General features: G+C 39.5%; 2 protein-coding genes across 9 annotated transcripts; one reads left to right on the top strand and one right to left on the bottom strand.

Annotated features, from left to right (window-relative positions):
* The first annotated feature begins 354 nt into the window (after window positions 1-354).
* Window positions 355-18,576, top strand: fli1rs (Fli-1 proto-oncogene, ETS transcription factor-related sequence). 3 transcript variants are annotated; one of them, XM_086079133.1, is made up of 10 exons: window positions 355-500; window positions 6,435-6,619; window positions 7,872-8,041; window positions 9,383-9,586; window positions 9,789-9,887; window positions 12,428-12,496; window positions 12,579-12,638; window positions 14,397-14,444; window positions 14,606-14,692; window positions 16,975-18,576. In XM_086079133.1, exons 1-10 carry the CDS (start codon window positions 483-485, stop codon window positions 17,505-17,507), a joined length of 1,473 nt encoding a protein of 490 aa, XP_085935259.1. In that variant the 5' UTR covers window positions 355-482; the 3' UTR covers window positions 17,508-18,576. The 3 variants fall into 3 exon arrangements, with proteins under 3 accessions (XP_085935259.1, XP_085935257.1, XP_085935258.1); XM_086079131.1 differs by lacking the exon at window positions 14,606-14,692 and having other exon boundaries at window positions 16,975-18,573; XM_086079132.1 differs by lacking the exons at window positions 355-500; window positions 14,606-14,692 and adding an exon at window positions 670-996 and having other exon boundaries at window positions 16,975-18,575.
* Window positions 2,331-23,141, bottom strand: zp3d.2 (zona pellucida glycoprotein 3d tandem duplicate 2). Of its 6 annotated transcripts, none has more exons than XM_086079130.1 (10): window positions 22,528-23,141; window positions 21,522-21,637; window positions 21,344-21,447; window positions 21,028-21,202; window positions 20,344-20,449; window positions 20,191-20,279; window positions 19,764-19,837; window positions 19,367-19,675; window positions 18,720-18,812; window positions 2,331-3,725 (listed from the first exon to the last, which is right to left on the bottom strand). In XM_086079130.1, exons 1-10 carry the CDS (start codon window positions 23,026-23,028, stop codon window positions 3,703-3,705), a joined length of 1,590 nt encoding a protein of 529 aa, XP_085935256.1. In that variant the 5' UTR covers window positions 23,029-23,141; the 3' UTR covers window positions 2,331-3,702. The 6 variants fall into 6 exon arrangements, with proteins under 6 accessions (XP_085935256.1, XP_085935253.1, XP_085935250.1 ...); XM_086079127.1 differs by lacking the exon at window positions 2,331-3,725 and adding an exon at window positions 16,924-18,129; XM_086079124.1 differs by lacking the exon at window positions 2,331-3,725 and having other exon boundaries at window positions 18,601-18,812.
* Window positions 23,142-23,999: the final 858 nt, after the last annotated feature.

Here is a 23,999-nt window from a genome sequence, read left to right as displayed (position 1 = left end):
TATTATAGTTTGTTAAGAGCAAATATTTCTCAAAAAGGGCAAATTCCACTTACTGATCGCATGGCAATAACACATTCAATCTAAACGAAGGTCACGTGGCACCTTGCCCTGAAAGTGTTGTTTGAATGCAAGGGTGACTTCACTTCCCACTTTAGAGAGCGAACGCGAGCAAAAGAGAGAGAGAGAGAGAGAGAGAGAGAGAGAGAGAGAGAGAGAGAGAGAGAGAGAGAGAGAGAGAGAGAGAGAGAGAGAGAGAGAGAGAGAGAGAGAGAGAGAGAGAGAGAGAGAGAGAGAGAGAGAGAGCTTGCCATCCGGTTTATGGTGTGCGAACAGCAAAAAAAAAAAAGAAAAGAAAAAAAGAGCACTACAATGGTTTGCGCCATCGAGCCAATGCACCTCGGCGTCATTTGAAGCACACAAATAATTGAACAACAAAAAACGACGACAAAAGAGAAGCGTTCAATGAGCAAGCTGCTTCGAATATGGACTGCACCATAAAGGTAAGCAAGTGCTGGTTGCTGTCGTGGACTTTCCACGCGCGCGACGCGACGCGAAGGCTTCTTCCACCCACACTGCGAGTGAGAGAGTCCCCTGCACTCTTTCCTTCTTGTACAAAATTTCCTCTTCCTTCCCGTTCGTGGTTGTATGTCGGCGCTAGAAAAACACAACTTAACCGACGCATCTTCTTCTTGACGCTCTCCATGAAAAGGGACACTAATAATAGCGTTCGCAAAAAAAAAGAAAAGACACACGTTTTCCTGTATTATTCTATTTTTTTCGCGAGGGGTATACATTTCATCATAACTTTTATTGTTGTTTATACTACGCCACCTCAACCGAACCGGGCCAAGCACGGACGCTACGCTTGGACTTTTTCTTTTCTTCTTTTTTTTTTTTTTTTTTGAAGCGGTGCACGCGCTATTTGGAGAGGGGCGTCCATGTTGCGCAAAATGGAGCGGCAGGTGTCCCTCAAGGCACCATGGATGAGCAAAACCGGTATTTTATTCCTCTTTATCAGGTTATTTGATTACGTCAGGACAATTTTTGACTGAAATGTGAAATTAATAACAGCCTAACATGTAAGAATTTTACATCGAAAACAACAAAACGCGCTTGATCATTTTAAAATCCTGCTCTGTTTTTCATTTATTTCTAAGTGCAAAGCGGTTTTTGTCTCTTTTTTTTAAAGGGCCTCTGTAGATTGAGGAAGTCATATTTGATCTTTTCAAATTAAAGGCGTGTCTCGCCTGATGCCATAAATGTGACAAATGTTATTAAATTAACGAATTTGACAATAGAATAACCATGTTTTAATTCTAATACGTCTTCGTGTCAAGAAAAAAAAAAAAGATGTCACGTGCAAATTTTTTCGCACACAATGGCCTGCACAGTTTTTCTCCCGTGTCGCTTGTGTGTGTGCGTGTGTGTTCGTGGGGTTTATTTTAAGTCTAATTTATAGCTGCAAACGGGAGCGCTCGTCAGGTGTCGTTATCTCAACTCTGCAGGCTTCCTGTCTCAAACCTCAGACTTTCCGCACACATTTCCGGCTGCCTGGACCATAGAGAGAGTTTAAAACATGAAAAAATAAAGTACAAAAAGAAGCAAAAAAAAAAGTACAAGTTCTTCAGTAAAATAAAAAGCTTGGTTGACTACTGCAGAGAGGTTTCGGTAGAGGTGAGAAAAAAAACAGAGAGTTTGCAAAATCAGCTCAAGTCAACTTTTACTTCTGCTTTTTTTTTTTTTTTTGGGGCCTCAGACATGATCACAACCTTTGCACAACTTTATCAGAGGACTCACACTGCTTGCATAAATAATAATAATAATCATCATTATCATCACCTCATATGGAAATAGTTATAATTAAAACCACAAAATGATGTGGATTAGTTTTAAAATAATATTGGGCAAGTCACAGGCTTTTTAAATACTATCAGCCAAGAATTTTGTACAACATGTAATCTGTCTTTTCTTCTTATGAACTGTTCATAAATAATTACATATTTCAGTTTTTAAAAAAATCGTACAACTATGTCATTGTGATACTGTTTCACATTTATGCTTCACCCAAAAATACAAATTAATCTGGTACAGTAAAGTTTTACAGTTACTAGTTACTGTTAAACACTGTTTTACAACACAGTTAACTGTACTGTTGTGCAGTTGGTTACAAATAAAAAGTTACAAATAAAAATGAATTGTTTGACAATGACAACTGCTCATTTGTTGTAAAATCATGACTTTGTTCTCATAAGGTCTGGATTTCGAGTGATTAAAAAAAATCTTAAATTGTCTTTTCAAAAGCATTTGTCTTTATTTTTTTTGGGGGGGGGGAGGCTACAAGTATGGCATTATTCTCATAATATCATCATTCAGGTGAATATTACTTTGTAATATTACTAACATCGTTATTTGAGCAATGTTTCAAATTTATGCACCGCCCCCCAAAACAATTTACTAGTACAATTTTCTTATTCTATTACAATTTCGATAATTTCTGTTACATCTTTTGTTGCATCAATTGCATCTCACGAGGAAAAAAATTATATTTGTCATACAATTACGAAATTTCTCTTGTAACGTTTCAACTTCTTGTGAAAACGTCTTTTTTTGTACAAATCAAGGTTATTTTAGTCAAACCTAACGAAATACCTGCAACTATTTTTTTTTAACAAAACGAAAAAATATATATATTTTTTTTTTTAAACGAACAAACAATATTTTACGTTTGCAAAACTAAAACTAACTGCAGCAAAAACGCTGGAAGAAGGAACCATTGTTTGGGAGTTGCAGTCCTTTTGCGCGCGTCAGAAGCGACTGTCAATGCTTAAAGGGACGGGTGTGGAATAGTTTTCTACTTAAATCTTTATTCATTTAATAATTTCAATAATATGAAAAAAAAGTTCAACCAAATCAGCTTTAAAAAAAAAACTGTAGGTCTAGTCATCACAAATTACATAAATCGTTACAGGACGCTGACATGTTTCGCCATCTCTCTACTACCCGAAGGAGCTAAACCTAGCCAACATAATAATTGGGTGGTATAGGTTTGCGAAGTGCGGTCTCTCTGAGGCACCATTAGTGAGCTTGCTTCAAACTTAGGTCGTTGCATTCTATTAGTTCACCACTAGATGGCAAACATTTCGATACACTCTCTCTTTAATACTTTTTAACAGGAATTCAGGCCCCAAATCCACTTTGGAAGTCGGCAACTTGGCAAACAAAGGATGACTCATCCTTTGGACACTAGGCTTTTAAAGCAATATTATGCATTGCACTTAAATTAAAACTAACAGAATATGAAGAAGCAAAAATCCCAAACTATTCTAAACATTTGTATTTCAAGTATACCACTGAAAATAAGATTGAGATTTTTGGCCTTTAGCGTTTTGGCCTCTGCTTCAGTTTTGGGCAAGACATGATGCAATATCAAGCTGCTGACTTGTGTGGGAAGTTGCATTCTTACAACAACAACACACAAGGCTTGCTGTCGATTTTCGGGGCTCAAAAAAGCAGCGCCTGCTTCGCTCTGTCTCAAAGAGGCCGTTGCATTAGTGGTGGTTTGTGCTGCATCGCTTGTGGTTAGCGAGAGAGTGATGAGAGGCTGACGATCGAAAAATAACAACTGCTGTCTCCACTCTTGAGGATTAGTTGCCTCGCAGGACGTTTGGTGCCAGTTTCAGGCCACCGTTTCACTTCTGCAGGCTAAAATTCATCTGAAGTCATCACTTGAAGAGAGAGAGAGAGCATGTCAAGTCTGCATTGCTCCATGCAATTTTTGTTTTACTTAATTTAGCAGCTACATGAAAACTCAACAGTTGGTCAGGAAATTATATTATTACAATAGTTCACTAGTGATAAACTGGTGCTTTAGATTTTAAAACACAAGATCACAGCTGATGACATTTAATAGTTTACAAAAAAAAACTAGGCTGTGCTAATCCTGTTTTTGTTTCCAACCAAATCAATCATTTGCCAATATACATCGATAACAATGCCCAGAGATGTGCGTTCAATAAAAAATAAAAAATAAAAGTGCACCTACAGTCTTCACTTGTAGACGTAAAAGGCAGGACAGCAAATTATATTGAATATGCTTCAACAATAATTATGTGCTTATTTCCTATTCTTCTGTCAAATTTACACCGTCTCAAAGTAACGTGTGCCACCATCTAGTGGTGTGTAGTAAAATTACACTCCAAACAGGAGATGGTATTGACCAAAGTAGTTGTTAACTATACCAAAAAAAAAAAAATCCTTAAAATACCAGGACCACAAATTCTGAACTCGCAATGGAGGTTGTTTTTACTCTAATAAACATACAGGGAGAAAACGGCATACTTACTTTGTGATATGTCCGTACAATTGCATCATTATTCTAACTTTTCTCTTTCATCTTAATTGACTTATTTTGACTTTCAAATAGCTCATCTCACACTTTTGCTCTTGGAGATGCAACTACCACATTGCATACCAAAGCTTGACACATTGGCGCAAGCTAGCTAGCTAACCAACTAAAATAAAATACCACTTATCTACCATTGCAACAACTTAATTCACTAATACTGATTGAAACCACATTTCTTGGCCTTGATAATGTTCCAGTTGTTTACAAACAATATATTTTACATCTAATCAGTGCAATATATAGTTCCATGGCAAATTGACCCTCGTTCTTATCAAAGAGTGTCCAGCCATGGACCAATATACATCCCAACGGGTGGTGCTTTCACCAGCTATCTTTTCACCAGCTATCTCTCAAGCTAACAGCCAGGCTAATTGCACACATCCCTTCACATTTGAGCCGTGAAAATATAGCTGCTGAAGTTAAAGCCTCTGGTTGCGGGGCTTTCCATGCCGCAACGAGAGGTGCTAGCCACCAGCTATCTTGCGAGCTAACAGGCTAATTGCCAACACATTCCTACGCGTTTGAGCTGTGACAATATATCCCCGTAAAGCAGGGGTGTCCAAACGGTCCGGGGGCCATTTGCGGCCTGCCATCTGTTTTTCATTGGCCCGCGGCATATACTAAAATTTTCATTTTGCATGGCCAAAGAGGCTTGTTTAAAAAAATAGAAACATTGAGGTGGGTAGTTAGAAGGGAGCGTGGCGAAAAATAGGTGCCACGACTAACAATAAATTGGAGCTTTTCTAGATATGCAAAGACACAAATAAACTATTTATGACTAAAATAACACAATTTCTCTTTAAATCATTGGTAAATAATGATAATTCAATTTTGGAAGCAAAAATATGTTTCTTCCATTTTCTGCTATCATATTGATGATTTCCTGGTAACAGTTTTAAAAAATGGTCAACTTTCTACAGTTTGCTCTTGTTTTGGTTTTCAATGTGAAGTTGGGATCATGTTACTGTTCAGTGCATGGAGTGGATCTCGTCTAGTAGCATGCAGGGCCCTTGACCACCTCAAAATCTTGAAAAACACAAAACTATTTGCCTTATCCCCGCCCCCCCTTTTTTTTTTTAAATAACTAGAAAATCTAAACAATTTCTAATGACTTGCTTGACTGATTTTAGCATGTTTGATAAGTTAAAGTTGAAATATTTTAAAGTGGCCCTTTCATTCTTGCACTTTTATGTATGTGGCCCTCAAATAAAAATGTTGATAACGGATATGGAATAAAGGTGCTCAACCTTCTTATTCAGTGGGGGAGGAAAGACTCCAAAGGGCGTGTGATTTAGCCACACCCAAAAAAATAATAATACTCTTCCATACAAGACAAATTTGTGACGGTTTTTGGTGTTCCCAAGAAGAGAAAGTGGTCACAACAGACGTGCAAAACAACAATAACAACAACAACAACAACAACAACAACAACCACAACAACCGTTTGGCTGTCCGATGACCTTGCCTCTCCCCTACCATCGCCACCGCCACCGCCACCGCCCTTGACCACGGGGGTGTTTTGCAGATTTCAAATGACCCACATCTTTTAAACTTCCTCTCCGTGGGCCCGTGCCAAAAGGTTCTGCCGCACATGGCGGCCAGGTTTCCTGTCGGCCGCTGCAAAAGCCCGCTGCTGACGTACGAGGCCCAGAAGACAATGCTCGGCTCCTCTAAACAAACACACTTCTCAGGCTCGGGACGTCGTCGTAGTTGTTGTTGTGGTCACGGCGCAGGCGCATTAACGAAGTGTGCCATCCTTAAGCTTTGGCAGAAACGCTAAAGGGACTTAAATCTCCGTGGGACCGTTTGAAAATTGTTTGTTAGCATTAAGCTAAACAGACTTGACTTTGTTCTTCCTTGGTAGACGCCACCCATCCTTGTCAGAATTGGTTGCGTAATTCGAACGCAGCCCTGCTAACAAACCAACAAATTAACCACGGGGCATTATTCAAATGGCAACCAAAACAATAATTAAAGTAACCAGGAAATGTGTTAAAATAGACACTGACCCAGTGGCCGTGTTGCACAGGAAGCGCTGTCTGTGGTGAGTGAGGACCAGCCCATGTACGAGCCGCCCTACACCGCCACCATGCACATGAAGACAGAGATGACGTCGCCGGGCGCATTCAAGCAGAGCCCCGAGCCCGCTGAGCCCGACTGGCCGGCCGCCGGCGCCACCACGCAGAAGAGGAGCGAGCACGTCAACGGAACCAAGTGAGTCAAGGCGGGCCACGGGGGAATCAAACAGGGAGGGAGAGGGGGGCTTTGTCACAGTCCAGGGTTTTTCCATTGACTGAAATATTCCTTGGTCCCGTTCCAAATGCATCACTGTTCCGGGTACAACTTGGCCATTATTTTTTCAAATTTGAAATATGTTTCATTGCAACCCATTGGGGGGGGGGGGGGGGGGTGATTTCATCTGAAAGAATTCATTTAAGGATTTGGTCTATGGGGGAGAATACTTTTTTTTTTTTTTTTTACTTTTAAAAATTATATTCTAAAATAGATGCTCAATGAATCAATTTTATAAAGCAGTTTACATTTGCTATATATATACTGTAATTATTTTGATAATATTATTTTATTAAGCATTTGACTATCATTGACTAGGGAACATTCCTTTTAAATTGCTACTCATCCATTTTAATTAATTAATGACAGTTAATAAATAATTTAAATTATTTATTTAAAAAGATTAAAATTATTGTTTAATTTTAATAGTTATTAATGCTAGGGATAAGAATTTGAGTATGATCCACTTTGGGCAAAATAATTATATTTATATATATATATATATATATTCATTCAATTCTTATTTGTAAATATATTTTAATAAATGTATTTAATGTTACATTTAGATACGTTTGTTCTCTTCAATGGCAATAACTTGCAACTAAAAATTAAGAACTAAAGAATTAATTAAGAACTTTAGGCAAATAAACAGTTCTTTGATAGCAAACTCATTGATTTAACAGCGCCTCTACTGGTTGCAGATAAGAACTGCAACTCCATTTTGCCTCAATGTTGTTGTTGTGACTTTCGACGTATCCCATCAGGGGTCGCCACTCGTGTAATTTCGTTGTATATGTATTTGAATTAATTTTTCTTTATTTTACTCTGCTGTGTCTGTCTGGCATTGCAAATGAGAATCTGCTCTCAATTGGCTTACCTGGATGAATAAAGGTTAGATAAAATCAATACATTTGTTAAACAATTTTACGGCTTCGCACAACTGACACTTGCTACAATTTGTGAAACAACAATTTGCATCCTAGTAAACACAGACATTTACATGTTTCCTAATGTAATTAATGGGTAATATTTAAAGTAATCTATGGTCCGTGGGCCATATAAGGCCCACACAAGCATTTGATTCGGCCCCAGAGAGAAAGAAAAAAAAAAGAAGTAATTTAGCATACCCCCGCTGCTAAAACGTCATTACAGTGTCCCCCTCAATGTGTTGTAGCCACGAGTCCCCAGTGGACTGCAGCGTCACAAAGAGATCCCGGCACATGAGCAACGACGGTGTCCCGATGGCGTACCAGCCCTCGTACCCGGAGCCCCGCGTCAGCCCACCCAACGTCACTCCACACAGCATTACCACCACCGAAGAGAAGCGGGTGATCGTACCGGCGGGTGAGCAAATCGCCTGCCCAGTTACTTTCCAAGACTCGGACCCAGACCAACCGCAGATATGAAAAGTCGGCACACCCCTTTTCAGGTTTTGCTGTGTTAAAAAAACAGAAACACACAAAGGTGGTTTAGTTAATATTAGTTCAGATTTTTATCATTTTTTAATATCTACTTTGCTTTACTCATTTGAAAGTCCATTTATACCCAATTACACCAAAAAGCACGTTTGAGGTTACTGGGACTACTTGAGCTCATTCAGAAACGTTGTCATGAATTGGACCTGAACAGATGGCGCCAAGATCATTGACGGTGAGCATTTCAATGAGTCAGTCGGACTTTTCCCCATTCAAATCACTGAGGGACCTGATGAGACTCGCCATTGTGTCATAAAACGTGGATATTGCTATTCTTAACAATTGGGAACGACTAAAGGACGTGTGAGGACTGCGTCTGCAGCACACAGTTACGGGCAGATTAAAGTACGCTCATTGTTTTGCTACTGGAAATGACTCACCCCTTCCTTCAGTGACACATTTCGTACTGGACATCACCATTTTAATTAAGATATTAAATGTGAGTCCAATTTTAGTCATAGAATTAAATTAATTTGCAAACATGTACATTAATCATGTTTTGTGTGTTAGTTTTTTTGTCTTACGTGTACAATTAACAGGCTAAGAACTCCTGTAGCTGCCACACTGCCAGCTATTCTTCCATTAATCTTAATTAGTCAACCTTAAACATTTCTTGACAATAATATATTATATGTGACCTCACTAGTCTAAATATGACATTCTGATTAATATTACATTTGTGGAATATGACTTATGAAGCAAAATCCAGCCGTTTTTTCCATCTTAGGGGGCGGCCATTTTGCCACTTGCTGTCGACTGAAGATGACATTCATGTGCAAGTTTGTGCGTGCTGTCAAGTCGCGCCAGAAGTGACGTCATGCGTCCTTCGGAGGACCCGGCTTTGTGAATTTGGACATTTTAGGGCTCAGGCATTGACCAATCACAGCTCACCTGTTTTTTTTTAAGATGCGCTGTGATTGGTTGTTGCCTGAGCCCTAAACAACATTGACATCTTCAGTCGACAGCAAGTGGCAAAATGGCCGCCCCCTAAGATGGATAAAAATGTTGCTGCTTAACTCATATTCCACTAAGGTAATATTAAACAGACTGCCATATTTAAAACTAGTGGGGCTGCATAGAACATATTCTTGTCAAAAAAAAAAATAATTATATTTGTTTATAACAGACCATTTTTGAGGCCACTTTGTTAATAAATACAAGCACTGGGCAACATGGGCTTATCTACACTTGACTATCATCCCGCGACCAGATCCCGAGGTGTGGACCCAGGACCACGTGCGTCAGTGGTTGGACTGGGCCATCAAAGAGTACGTCCTGGAGGAAGTGGACGTCATGCTCTTCCAAGCGCTGGACGGCAAGGCCCTGTGCAAGTTGACCAAAGAGGACATGATGCACCTCACGTCCGCCTACAACGCTGACATCCTGCTCTCGCACCTCAATTACCTCCGGCAGAGTAAGGCCGCGCCCTTCCTCCCTCGGGCTATTTTTAAGTTGGACTCACAAACAAATAAATGATAAAATAAGGTGATATTGATGAGATTGGTTGAAAACAAGAGAGTGCACTATGTTGTGCTTCAGTTGCTTCAATGTTTTATATTTGTTGACTACATTTGTATCAGACTGAACAAAACAGACAGTTTTGGCTTTTCCTGCAGGTAGTCCAACTTTCTCGTACTCTACGACTGCATCCACCAATACGCCACCGCCGCCGCCGCCAGCGCCGCCGCCGCAGCCTCGACTTCAGGTTAAAGCTGGTGAGGCTTATCTTTATTTAATTTTCCATTAACTCATTCACTGCCATTAACGGCCATTGACGTCAAAAAATCATTTGAATTATTTCTATTAGTTTAACATTTTGTTAAGAGTATGTAAACCTAGAAAAAAATTTTATTGTACATTTAGAACAGATATAAAAATGTATGATTAATCGTGAGTTAACTATTGAAGTAATGAGATTAATTATAATTAAAAATTAAGAGCGTCGGGCAATTAAAAGCATAATTAATTGCATGACTTTACGAGTTAACTCACAATTAATCACAAATTTTATATCTGTTCTAAATGTACAATAAAAAAATTCTAGGTTTTCATACTCTTGTTAACAAAAGTGGGGAAAAATGTTAAACTAATAGAAATAGTTCAAATGAATATTTGACGTCTATAACCGTCAATGGCAGTGAACGAGTTAAAGGGAAAGTCACACCCCCCCCACCCAATTTTTTTTGACAATAATATATTCTATGCAGCCCCACTAGTGTAAATATATTATTCTGGTTTATATTGTGTCAGTGGAACATGAGTGAAGCTGCAAAATCCATTCTTTTTTATGCATCTCAGGGGGGCAGCCATTTTGCCACTTGCTGTCAACTGATGATGACATCAATGTTGCTACAAATGTATCAAAACGTCATGTTTAGACTAGTGAGGTCACATATAGCATATTAATGTCAAGAAATGTTTAAGGTTGACTTCCACTTAAACATTTTGCCCATGATCAAAAATGTCCCTATCTACCTTACTATAAGCGAAACGGCTTCGTTAAATATTCGCAAACCCACTCCGAAAGGAACTTTTAATACACCAAACCAAGCATTAGGAGAACTCAAACTAGGGTTCGATTTCAGTCAGACAAAAGAGTTGTGATTATAGCTCAAAAGCCATGGTCGTATATGTTAGTAGTAAAACAGGAATAAATATACAAGATGTAACGAGAGAAAGTCTCCCGATCGTTGATGATTTGTGACTTGATACTAGTGTTTTTTTTTTAGGTTGACTAAATTGGGTAAATCCCCAACTGAATGCCCAGGGACCAAATGCACTTGCAACTTGTCACTCCTGTTACATCTCGCCAATATAGATTAGAACTGCATTTCAAAATAAGTCTTCATTCATGAAGATTATACAGGAGAGCTCTTGTTACCCAAATCAAAGTCACACCCTGAACACAAATATTTTTGTCAACACACATTTTTCACTGGTCGAAAACTAGACTCGACTAAAACCCTCATTCATTAACAATAACTGGGACTAAATCAGTATGCATTTTCGTCATCTAAACTGGGCTAAAATCTATGGACGTTTTAGTTCACAAACGAAGATGAGACAAAAATTATATGATTTTGTAAAATCCTATCTATGCTAATCTGTCACTGTCACACATAGTGACCCCCCCCCCCCCCTTCAAATCTGCAGCGAGCAAGTGCAACATGCACAAACGCATGGGACGGACAGGAGGTGGAGTCACGTGAAAGGTTAATAAATACAATTTTAAAAAGTCAATTATAGTTATAATGCAACATTAATCCAACAGCTATAACATTTCAACAATAATGTTAATCCGGCCGCTAACCAATGATGGCTAATTTACTAGCTCGTAGCATGGAGCCATAGTAACTGCTTGTTGATATACAGTACTGTAATTGCGTAAGTGAAGTTGTTCTTCATGCAAAAGATAATTAAAAAAAATATTTTATGTGAAATAGATTTAGATCCAAAATGTTCAACATCATCTGCTGACAAAAAAATATACAGGGTTAAAATGATTGTCCTGATTAAAACGTTGACAGTTTCGATTAACTAAAACTAGACAAATACAATTATGTTTTCTTGGACTCAAATACTAGATTTATAATAGACTAAAAAAAAACGAGATGAGGTTGATTAACTAGGATAAAAACTGTACTAAAAGAGACTAAAATGTCTGATCAAATTAACACTGCCCTGAACAAACGATAACCTTCAGAGGTTCTACTGTATTGCCCAACCACGACTCCTCATCTCAACTGTCACGTCCATTCTCAGCTTAACCTCCAAATTCTCATCTTATCGCAAACAAACAAGAAAGCGGGAACAAGCTCTGCTTCAAGAAACAATGTGCCGAGAGTTCAGAGCCGCGTTACATAGTTTCGTGAGTCTAACGAGGTTCCTTGGCACAACACTGGCCTCAACTGATGAATCCCAAACTCAACAGGCCGTTTCAGGCAGGAAGCAGCTGCAATGGCACAGGAAGTAGGGGGGGGGGGCGCGTTTGCGATGGGGGGGTATAGGTCGCACTGCTGGGACACAACTCACAATCTGGTGAAGACAGAGTTGGCCTAAACAAAAGAAAGCTCACCCAAGAAACTACGGGGTCATCTCCAGACCTTTGCTGACTTCTTATCGTCTCGCTCGCCCATTTTACGGACTTCCTTCCCGCCCAAGCTTCAATGGCCACTTCAAAAGATTTTTGCTGATGCTTTGCAACTACTCGCCTCGTCCGTCGTACTCATCAGTCTCATTGTCTTGTTCTGCCCAGAAAGCAGTTTTGAGGAGATTGGCCGCAGGAACAGCTGGACTACAAACAGCATGACGGTAGTGCCCAAAAGTAAGAAACGACATCCAAGTCTCATGTCTGAACATCACCCATTTCAATATGTCAACACTTCTGCTATATTCCGTCTCCGTAGGTTCCACCATGGAGCACCAACACAGCAGAGTGACAGAACCAGTATCAAGAATCGGTCAAGGTGTGATTAATCAAAAACACGCTTTAAAAAAAAACTGAAAGGAACGCACCAAAAAAAAAAAAAAGTGCAGCTAATGCTAATGTAGCCATGAAGGTATCTAGCCGAAAAATGGACACCACAACGATGGCAGCAAACTGAAGTTGTTCCAACTTTAAAACTATTTTTCCCTTGCAGGAAATAAATGAATTATGGTTACCATTGTAAAACGTTTAATAATACTAGAGGCTTGTTAAAATGAGCAGTTTTACATTTTCAAATGCCACACAAGTATTGAGAGTCTGTTATAAAACGAAAATAAAGTAACACTGCTCACCATGTGAAAATGACAGATGTATTAGTAAGTAGTGTATATTTTACAATTTTGTTTAACTTTTGAGGCACATTATTCTACATAAAATGTAATAGGTCTGCAAATTTTACATTTAATCATCCAACTTTATTGGTTCTACTCGATTTGAACGTGTAAAATCCCCATTGGCACAAAAATCTCAACTAATTTGCTAAGGAAAAGAATGTCATCAACTATGGAAGGTTGTGGAATGTGCTGTAACCAGAACTTGAAAATATTCCAAGATTCTCCTATCTCTTTAAAAACATTTAGTGAAATATAGCAAAATTTTTCATAATAGTCCATTTCGGGGTGTCAAAATTAGTGCGTTAATTTAAAGTTCCACAAACGCCACAACATTTTTGAACGCGCGATTAATGACCGCCCCTTCCTTGGAAAGCCTGTACTGGGGGAATTCCAGTCACAACACAGAAGACACGCCCATGTCAAAATTAGGCAGTAATAGATTGAATAATAATGCATATATTTGTGGAGACTGGGCTCAAGTTGTATTTTACAATTTTAAAAATACAGAATTTCACAAGTTATTTCATGTTAAATATTAGACAGCTCTTAATATGAAATGAAAAATGCACTGAGCTGCCAACAGCATCTTAAAAACGCTATTGTACCATCTAGTGGCAGAAAAATTATCTCCAATCAATCAATCAATTTATTTCATTCATTTTTAAAAGAAAAAAGACAATATAAAGCAATATTCAAATTCATAGTAAAGCAAAAGGGGACATGAAGAAGTAAAACTTTTTTTGTCTGCCCGTGATCAACAACAACAAAAAACACAAATTTAATGACAACTAGCAGTCAAGACGCTTTCAGTGTTACAACAAAATAATTCAACTGAGTGTCCTTGTGCTATAAATATTTTTGCAGTAATTTGTGCTTTTATGCTTTAAAAAAAAATACAAATAGATTGAGAAGATTTTGTTTTACAACCCAGATTGTTCCACAAACTGACAACTTGAGTTGAAATACAGCTTTCTTTTAGTTTTTCTTTTTTCTATATTTAGGTTAACAAGAAGATGAAAACTTAGAAAAAATATTGAATTGTACATTAAGAACAGATATCAAATTTGCGATTAATCGTGAGTTAACTATTGAAGTCATGCGATTAATTACGATAAAAAAAATTGTAATCGACTGACAACCCTAAGTCAATAACATCTAGTAAATAAGCAAGCGTTTCCTTGCCAGGAGAATATTACTGACCCACAGTTGTTGCCATGACAACCCCTATTTAAGTGTCATAGTATAAGAGTATATTCTTGTGTTGGTTCTTGAAGACACTATGCCACACATGAAAACAAATCCATCATGATCAAAAACTATGACCTGCCACGTTGCATTTACATTTGAACGTAGTGATTTCTAAAAGTTTTCCTCCTCCAATGTGTTGTTCTTACTCTTTACAGACCCCTATCAGACATTAGGGCCCATAAGCAGCCGGCTAGCAAACCCAGGTAAGGAGACTATCGCAGAACAAGTCGAACAAAAGCGGGTGATACAAATGAGGCCTTGGCACTGTCTGTGTTGGCAACATAAAAAACACACACACAAGTGAGAGCCTGGCATTAAAGTGATGGGCGGTCTGTGACCGTTTGCCTTGCTGTTTTCCTCACAGAAGGCCAAGTTGTCCGCTCGTCCAAGAAGCGAACAGGCAGGCAAAGTTCGTACAAGCTGCCTGACCTCAGCGCCCAAAGGCCTGTGGGTAGGTTTTTTCCAAAATATGCCACCTTACTCCCAGCCACACAGTGAAAAGGTCCCATTTTGTTTACTCCAAGTCGGTGTTGAAAATGTCAATTATGTCCTTATTCATTTTGGACTTCATTTTAGTCATCCTCCGAAGTGCATTGATGTATGTGTATCCATGATCAAAAAATAGGGCGAGTGTTTAGCAAATTATTATTTTTCTGACTGACTTGCAAAAATGTAGGATTCAGCAAAAGTTATATAAGTTACTGTAAGTCAAAAATAGGCTACGAAAACCTGAAACTGAGCGAGCCCTCTCACCCCGCCCCCTTTTTTTCATTGTGAACCCTTAAAATGATGATCAAATCTTGACAGCATCACCGCCAAAATTTTGCGGTAAAAAATATGTCTATATGAAACTAAAATGGCTGACTTCCTCTTTAATATTGGGCATAGTTTAGGAGACCACCAATTTCCTTTCCATCAGTGAAACTGGTGTCAAGGGCTGATTTTTTTATATATTTTTTTTGTATGAATGGACAAACCGACCCTTCCAAACAAAATGTCCGACTTTGGTAACATTTTGTGCACGAAGTCCTTCAGACTTTTTCATGCTTCCTGTTATGATAGACATGTCCACCCAATTTCATGTCCAACAGTGAAATTGGCGAGGCTGGCAAATTCCTTTCGACAGGTTTGACCTCTATACAATACATGTGCTTGAAATAACTTGGCCCCCAAAAAGACTGTTCATTTGTCTGAAGAATAGCAATTCCAAGAAGGCCTGGTCGGAATGATCTTTTTCAACACTTTCCGAATTTATGCAACAGCTCTGATTGATGACTGACTGACGGTTTGCTTTTCTCCCATAGTCAGCTCTCTGGTCTTCGTGTTTGCTTAACAGCAAATGCAGTTTTTGCAGGTGAAGTCCAAAGCCAAAAAAAAAGCACTACCAAAGTAGTTTAAGCAATCGATCTAAAAAAAAAAAAATCAATATCTGATCAACTACAAACACCCGAGTCACATGTTCCAATACTTTAGCTCACTTGAAAAGTGGGTGGCTTCAAACAAAAGGTTTTCTGTCCTGCGTTGTTCAACACATTTAGATGTAAATCAATAAAAGCTGAAATTCTGAACTTTTGTCTCATATTCTTTTGATCTGAAAGTTAAAGTTAAAGTACGCGCATTGTCACAGCCACCTAAGTGGGGCGAAATTCGTTCTCCGCATTTGAACCATCCCCTGGGAGAGCGGTGAGCAGCAGCAGGCGCCGCGCCCGGGAATCATTTGGTGATCCAACCCCCCAATTCCAACCCTTAATGCTGAGTGTCAAGCAGTTTGGCAATGGGTCCCGTTTTTAATCGTCTTTGGTATGACCCGGCCGGGAATTGAACACACAACCTCCCAGTCTCAGGGCGGACACTCTACCACTGATCTGGTCTAAAAAACAAATGTCAGCAGTATACAGCAAAAAAACTAAATAATTGAGCTTCTCCAATACAGTTGGAGGTGACTGTACATCAAACTTTTTTTTTTTTTAAGATAACTTAATAAATGCAACAAATATTACAGTGCTCACTGGACTGGCATAAAATAATGTAATGGCAATATGTGGGCCAAGTATGCACTAATTGCATGCCTTAAACAGGAAAATAAAATTAAAAATTAAAAATCCCCCCAAAATATGGCTTACAGATTTCATACGGATATGTAAAATACACAGCAGAGATAGACCGATAATTAGCAGCGAAGTAGGTCGATGACCAATATTCATTTTCCATAAAAGGGAAACAAATATCGGCATAAGAAAGAAATAAAAAATAATAATAATTCAATTTCTCAACTTTAATTTATTGAACAACTTTTCAGATTTACAAAATGTTCTTTTTTTTTTTTTTTTTTAATTATAAAATACACATTTGTTTTTAAGATTCTAACAAAAAGTTGAGGGAGTTCCAAAGGGTCATCAGCGCCTCTTGAAAAACTTAAAAAATTAAAACTGAAATAAATAGCTGTATTAATTTCTACAGTAAACAACGTTTTCCAAAATTTTGAAATATCTGAAATGTTAATTTTTAACTTATAATTTCAAACAATCACAAAAGGTGCAGAGCGTTTCCAGAGTCAGCAGCATCTCTTATGACGTTAACTGAAAATGTAGCTCCCTGATCTTTTAATCGGCCGTCAATTTTTATTTTATTTGTTTTTAAACGCCGTTCAAAAGGCCAAATATCGGCCCGCTCCATAATCAGTCTAACCCAATTACACAGCTTGATACTGACACACAAACTACCTCTGAACAGGTTCAGGCCAAATCCAGCTGTGGCAGTTCCTGCTGGAGCTGCTTTCAGACAGCAACAACGCCAGCATCATCACCTGGGAAGGCACCAACGGCGAGTTCAAGATGACCGACCCCGACGAGGTGGCCAAGCGCTGGGGCGAGCGCAAGAGCAAGCCCAACATGAACTACGACAAGCTGAGCCGCGCCCTGCGCTACTACTACGACAAGAACATCATGACCAAAGTGCACGGCAAGCGCTACGCCTACAAGTTCGACTTCCAGGGCATCTCGCAGACGCACCAGAGCCACCAGGCGGCCGACGGCGGCGGCGGCATGGTTAAGTACCAGACGGAGATGTCCTACGTGCAGCCTTATCACAGCCATCAGCCCAAAATGAACTTCATGACGGGCCACCCGCCGCCCATGCCCGTCTCGCCCGGGAACTTTTTCGGCCCGCCGTCCACGTACTGGAACTCGCCCAGCAGCCCTATCTACCCCGGGGCGGCCATGAACAGACATCCTGCCACCCATTCTCACCTGAGCTCATACTACTGAGCACTCCCAAATGGAGAAGATGATTTTTTTCAAAAGGGCATTATAAAGAAGGTTGGACGGACACAAGAGACAAACGGAGGCTTGTATAATCTTCCCGGGATATTATGAATATACTGATGACACGCTGTATTTACTGTATTCTGTTATGGAACTAAGTTTCTCTGCCCTTATATATAGTGGATATAAAAAGTCTACACACCCATTCAAATGACAGTTTTTTATGTTATAATTTTTTTTTATACCAAGATCATTTATTTCAAAACGTTTTCCATCATTGAGACTTGTAACATGTACAACTCCATTGATTTATTTTATTCTCATAACTGGTAGATAGAACGAACCTGGCACCATTTCAAGTGCTTCCAATTAAGACCAAATGCATTTTAGCTGTTCTAGTAGGCTTTTCCTCACATTTGTCTTTCTTTCTAACAGAGAAAATGGAAGGTTTTGTGCCAACATTGACTGCAAGGTTGAACTTTTTTGGCCATTACCACCAAAAGAACATCATACCTTTAGTGAAGCATAGTAGTGGGAATCATACTTTGGAGCTGTTTTTCCTCTCCAAGAACTGGGGTCTTAGACCAGATGGAAGGAATTATAAACAGTTCGGACCCGCCTTCTGCTACAGAGCACAACGAGAGGAAACAAGTATTAGAACAGCTGAACTTTTTGAATTGATCAGATGTACTTTAAATTGTGGCAGCTGAGCACTGACTCCCATTTAATATTAGCTCCAATGTGTCTGGTTAATACTTAACGCAATCACTTCCCTGTTAGAAGAGGGTGTGTACACTTATGCAAGCGCATTATATCAGTTTTTTTTTATGACAAAAGCTTGGAAATTATTTCTTGGTTAAATTTTTTCCCTCAACATTACAAAAGTCTGGCATTTGAACAGGGGTGTGTAGACTTTCTATATCCACTGAAAGTGCCTTGTTTGATAGTTTTGTCAGCGAAAAAATAGCTGACTTCAAAGACATTTGTAAAAGACACTGTACAGAATATTCCGTCATGTAGCAACGCGACATTTACTCATGTTAATAAATGTTCCTTGTAGCTAACAACAGGACTCTTGTGGTTGAGACGTTGGGCTTTATTCGTCAAACTCAAAGATATCTTCAAAAATTCGCCGAGGTTCGTTGACCTCCTCCACCACAGCGGAGCCCTTCGTCACCATCTCCTCATCCTCCCATTCCCAGTCCACCACCTTACCCATCACTTGTGGCTTTGTCATCTTCTGTGTCAGCGTCGGTGCTGCGGAGGGCGTCTTCATCTCGGATATTTTGACGGCTTTCACTTGAGGTTCTGGATAAAGCACATGAACATCACAATTTCATTTATTGTGTACACCAGCCATGATGAAAATCCATCCCACTGCACGTGTTTTAAAAATGTTTAAAGCGGAAGTCAACCCCCCCCCCCAAAAAAAATGTCTTAACAATATGTTCTATTCAGCTTCTCTAAATATGGTATTCTGGTTAAGCAGCAAAATCCAGCAGTTTTTATCAAGATCAGTAGGCGGCCATTTTGCCACTTGCTGTCGAGTGAAAATGACACAGCTGCTCAGGTAACAACCAATCACAGCTCGGCTTCAGAAAACCGGTGAGCTGTGATCGCTCGTTGCCTGAGCCCTGAGTAAGTGTGACGTCATCTTCAGTCGACAACAAGTGGCAAAATGGCCGCCCCCTAAGATGGACAAAAACGGGTCGATTGTGCTTCATAACGCACATTCTACAAATGTAATATTAATCACAATGTCATGTTTAGACTAGTGAGGTCACATATAACATTGTCAAGAACTATTTATGGTTGACTTCTCCTTTAAAGAGGTTTGCATTTCTTAAGGGAATGTTTGATACCTTCAACGACTTGATGAGCTTCCACGACATCTCCCTCCGTAACAGCGGTGCCTTTCACCTGCTCTCCCACCTCGACCCACTCCACTCCCCTGCCGGCATACGGCCATTTCAGCTCTGTTTTATCCGTGTCCACAATCAGTTCGAGCCACGGTGTGGTCATGTTTTGACTGGCCTCCGTGGTGGTCGTCACTAAGGAAGCTGCCGCTGCGGTGGTGGTGGTGGTGGTGAACAATCGCTTCCTCTTGTGGTTTTTGAAGAGTTGCCCTCTTGGCTGCACTTTCCACCCTCTGCTGGTGGAAACTTCGCTCACTGGAAAATAAAATGAAATTCGAAAATGTAATCATGTCATTGTTATTAATAACAGAAAAATTATATATATATATAGATTATTTCTCACAAGCAGCAGCAGCAGAGCCACAGTTGGATTCACAGCAGGCACACACCCAGTCCCAGCCATGTAGCTCCACCCATCTTGTGGGAAGGAAGGGGGGGGGGGGGGGGTCAAAATGGTTGTACTTTAGTAGTAGTATGCAATACAATATTCCAATTTTTTTTTTTTTTTTACTGAATTACAATTTTTATAATCAAATTATGACTACTTTTTCATATATTGTAAGCAATTAAAATTTCTTGCATAAAAGCTGGATTTTTTTTTAATATAATTGATTCATAAAATTACGAATCTTGTAAATGTGGGTGTTTTTTTGCTATTTTTTGTTCACATTCTTTGTTACATTACAATTCCTTTTTATTTTCACTGTGCCCCCTATAATCCTAGTATAACGGTAAAAAAAAAAATAAAAGAAAGAAAAAAAAAAGCAGACCTCCCCGTGTTTTTGTCGTAGTTACAGGACTTTGCCGTCGGAGTAGGAACATCGCTTTCTGCCGACATGGTGCAGTGCATGTAGAGCTGCTGGAAATGAATTAGAAATTCACTGTTGGGCAAGTAGTTTATTCTGGAACAAAATGTAACTCACGTGGTCCGTCATTCCTCGGAAGAAGAAAGCATCCACGGAGAATCGGACAATGTTGTTCTTGTACGGGATGAATCTGGAGCGACTGTATTTGCTTTCAATCATGCACCTTCATCAGTGGAGATTGTTAAAAAGCACACAACCATTTCTGCTTTACAAAATCGGAGGGTTTTAACTCATTCACTTCCAGCCATTTTGAATGAAACAACCATTCGCTCCAGACTGTTTTACTGGATTTTGATCGATTCCGCAAGGCCCACAGAATATTGTGTTCTATTGCTATAAAAACATGGAACCTACCAAAAGAAAGATTAGAGTCTCTTCTTTCATCAGGAGAAAAAAAAAAGTATATTTGGATCTGTTTCCGTTTTGCAGCAATTTGCATTAGAACTTAGCTAAGTTTCATCATTATTCACAAATCTGTTGAAAGCAAAGTAGTTTTTTTGCAACATGGCCCTGGTTGATCTCTTATACTCTGCTGCCACCTGCTGGCCATTTTATGTAATGACTACCATTGCTTTAAGCGACCTCTTCATGTCAGAGGCTACATCAAAGCCTTCTATGCTCTAGCATTAAAAAAAAACATTTAAAAAAGTATAAATACGTTCTTAAGACCATGGCAATATTTAAAATGGAACGTTTTTATACGTTTTTGGGAACAAATGAGTTAAATGTTTGTTTTTTTACCCAAAGTCCTTCACAACGGGAAATTGAGGCGTGGAGGTGTGCGACTTATTGGGTGTAGCATAACACGAGTGGACGTAAAGCCTCATGTCTTGGGGCATGGATGGACCCTCGGCCTCGAAGTACATGCGCTCGCCGAGAATGTACTGATCCGACGGAGCAAGCCTTTCCCACTGAGCTGCCAATTATAACACAAGGAAATTCATCTTTAAATTGAGCCCACTTTTAGGTCACACAGAAGTCTTTTATTCCTTCTATTTATGCTGATTCTTGAAATTCATTTAAAAGATGCAAAGTGGATTATTTCCTCAAAGTTTACCGTTCCGCGGCGTCAGAATGAAATTGGCTCTGTTCCTCATTGTTTTGAAGATGTGACGCATGTGCATCTTTGGAAGGTAGCCGACTTTGTAGGAATATTGATACCTATGAAGACAGAGAAAGTCAGAATTTGCACAGCACATGATGTCATTGAATCCGACCCGTGGTGTGGAAATCACCTGGTGTAATTGCAAGCAACAGGCATCACAAAGGAGGCCGTTCTCCTTATGGGCCCTTGGTTCATCCCTGGGTTGTAATGGAGTGTGTTTGAATAGGTCATCTGTCCATTAATCATCTACACAAAAATAAATGATAAATAAAAAGAAACTTATCCAAAAAAAAAAAAAAAAGCTTTAAGTACTTCTTCTGCAGAACTGTGTTTTATTTTTATGTCATGCCTTGAAATCTTGTGTGGAAGCGAGTTAGATGTCGTACCCGTGCAAGTAAAAAAAAGAAATGGTGGATCTTAGATGGGTCTTCTTACCCAGGATTACACCTATGATTTACAATCTATACATATATGCCTATAGAAAACAACAGATCAATTCAATACAAAAGTAAATGAATGATTGTTTCACAAGAAAAGTTTTTGGTTATTAAAATTTGTGACGAAAAAAGGTTGTGTTAAAAATGTTTATCTTAGGGCACAGTCCATCTCTGACGTGGTTTCTGCTTTCTTTCTTTACTCATTTAAAACAGTCCCGTTAAAAAAAAAAACAACATTATTTTTTCATTTTTTTCACCAGTGTATCTAATTACGTGGGCGGTGAGCGTGTTGTGTCGCACGTGCAGACCTTCAATACTGCACATTGATGACGTCAAGGGAACATAATTAATTCATGCAATCCGTTAACAATCACAAATATCAAATTCGATTTAGTTGTTGGCCCGATACATCCATATAGTGAACGTTAAAATGACCTAATCGAACTTAAAACAGCAAAAACATTAACTTGAAATTTCTGGCCTCGACGCCATTTTGTGAACATGTTGCCAGGCGACTTGTCACCAGCTAATTGTGATTTGTGCTCATCATTTTAGCTATAAAATGGCTACAATTTGATAAAAGTATGTCATACCTCAAAAGCCCATTTATAGGCCTACACAATGTGACAACCTTTGGACAACATAAATGAGTGTACAATAATTAACGGCGCCCCCAAATCACGAACCAGGCTCGCTCACCTGTTTCTTGGTTCCACACTGGGCGAGTCCATTTAGAAAATAAACGTAATTCTTCGACGATTTTTTGGATTGACATGTTCCGAGTTTGAGTTCATAATTTATCTCCCCGCCGCCCAAGATACTCTTGGGCACCCGGACGAGCATTTTGTCCATTTTGCACGATGTCCTCACGGAGCGATCACCCGACAGGCCCTGCGGCCTCCACCCAGGCCGCACCGGGAGCAGGCGCTCCCGGACGGGCCTCGGTAGAGGCTCCAGGCCGCTGCCTTTGGCCGGATACAAATGGACCTTCTCCAGCGGCGGCAGACTGGAGTGGACGAACACCGGCAGTTTGAAGTAAGCCTGCGGAAAAGTCAGCCTTGCTCTTCGGAAATTGTTAGTCGTGTTACGGTTTGTTCGGGTTAAAGCAGGGAATGGAGGCAAGGCACTCTGTAATGGCGGCTTGTCTCCTTTGTAGGAGGCAAGCAGCGACAAAAAGGTAAGAAATGGGAAATAAAGCATATCGAGGCCACTTAACAGCTCTGAAAACGTTGTAAATTAGTTTACCTCTTGCATGAACGGACACTTTTGCTGAGAAGCAGCTTGTTGGTGTCCGTCAAATTAAACGCATTGAGAAGTTGAATGGCGCCACCCTCTGGTTGTTTAATGTATAACAGCTTGGTGCCGCCAATGGAAATTTTTAACCAAATGTGTGAGTAAGTAAAATTGTATATACATATATATTTCATTATCGAAACCATCGTTTCATTGTGTAGACTGGTCTGGATAACAATTCACTAACAACATTAGGCTTATTTTGATTCCACTCTCATTTATGTATATATTTTTTCACACATCTTCCATAATATAACAATAATACCTGCCAAATATTTTTTAATCATTTTTATGCCTCCAGCCAGCTATCAAATCCTTAAAATACCTGTCATGTTGTACTACATAATTCGTTATTTTATTATTTCATTTTATTTTTAACACATTGTTTCATCTATTTCGTAAAAAAATGCAACATTAAAACTTATAAATAAATAAAATAGAGCTAATAAAAAATAAAACCTTTGTGGCAACCCTTACACATGGCATATGAATCAATTAAAAGTGTAAACATGCTTCTTCGGATAAACAACATGCACACTCAATTGTGGTCCATATTAGAAATACAGTATACACATGAAGTTGCACATTCTATTGCACTAACATTGTCCTCAGGGTCTCCACAAGCGCATCCTCTTTTGGGGGCGTTGTTTTGCTAAAGATGCTCCAGGAGTGACCGCCCCCCCCCCCCCCCCCCCCCCCCAAAAAAAAGACGGAGGGGAGCCAGAAGGCCATCAAGAAGCTGAAGAGGAAAAAAAGGAGGACTAAGTCAGCAAGGGCCACACCTTTGCCCAGAGATTGCAGGAAGTGGGCAGCCTTCTGCAGGCAGGAGGAGAAGCCATTTTGTTGGCGTACTGCTGCAGGAAGAAGACAGTTTTAGA

Source organism: Leptonotus elevatus, chromosome 6, assembly GCF_054856555.1.
Source record: "Leptonotus elevatus isolate MCC_2025b chromosome 6, RoL_Lele_1.0, whole genome shotgun sequence".
Classification (NCBI taxonomy): domain Eukaryota; kingdom Metazoa; phylum Chordata; class Actinopteri; order Syngnathiformes; family Syngnathidae; genus Leptonotus; species Leptonotus elevatus.
This window is presented reverse-complemented; position numbering and strand designations above follow the sequence as displayed.

What these genes read in the sequence shown, in the direction of transcription:
- fli1rs (XM_086079133.1), top strand. An exon ending in GAGCACGTCAACGGAACCAA is followed by an intron (nt 6,620 to 7,871) that starts GTGAGTCAAGGC and finishes AATGTGTTGTAG; the next exon opens with CCACGAGTCCCCAGTGGACT. An exon ending in TCGACTTCAGGTTAAAGCTG is followed by an intron (nt 9,888 to 12,427) that starts GTGAGGCTTATC and finishes TGTTCTGCCCAG; the next exon opens with AAAGCAGTTTTGAGGAGATT.
- zp3d.2 (XM_086079124.1), bottom strand. Translation starts at nt 23,028, where the DNA reads ATGCTTTATTTCCCATTTCTTACCTTTTTGTCGCTGCTTGCCTCCTAC. An exon ending in GTTGCTTGCAATTACACCAG is followed by an intron (nt 21,448 to 21,521) that starts GTGATTTCCACA and finishes CTGTCTTCATAG; the next exon opens with GTATCAATATTCCTACAAAG. An exon ending in AGCTCATCAAGTCGTTGAAG is followed by an intron (nt 18,813 to 19,366) that starts GTATCAAACATT and finishes TGCTTTATCCAG; the next exon opens with AACCTCAAGTGAAAGCCGTC.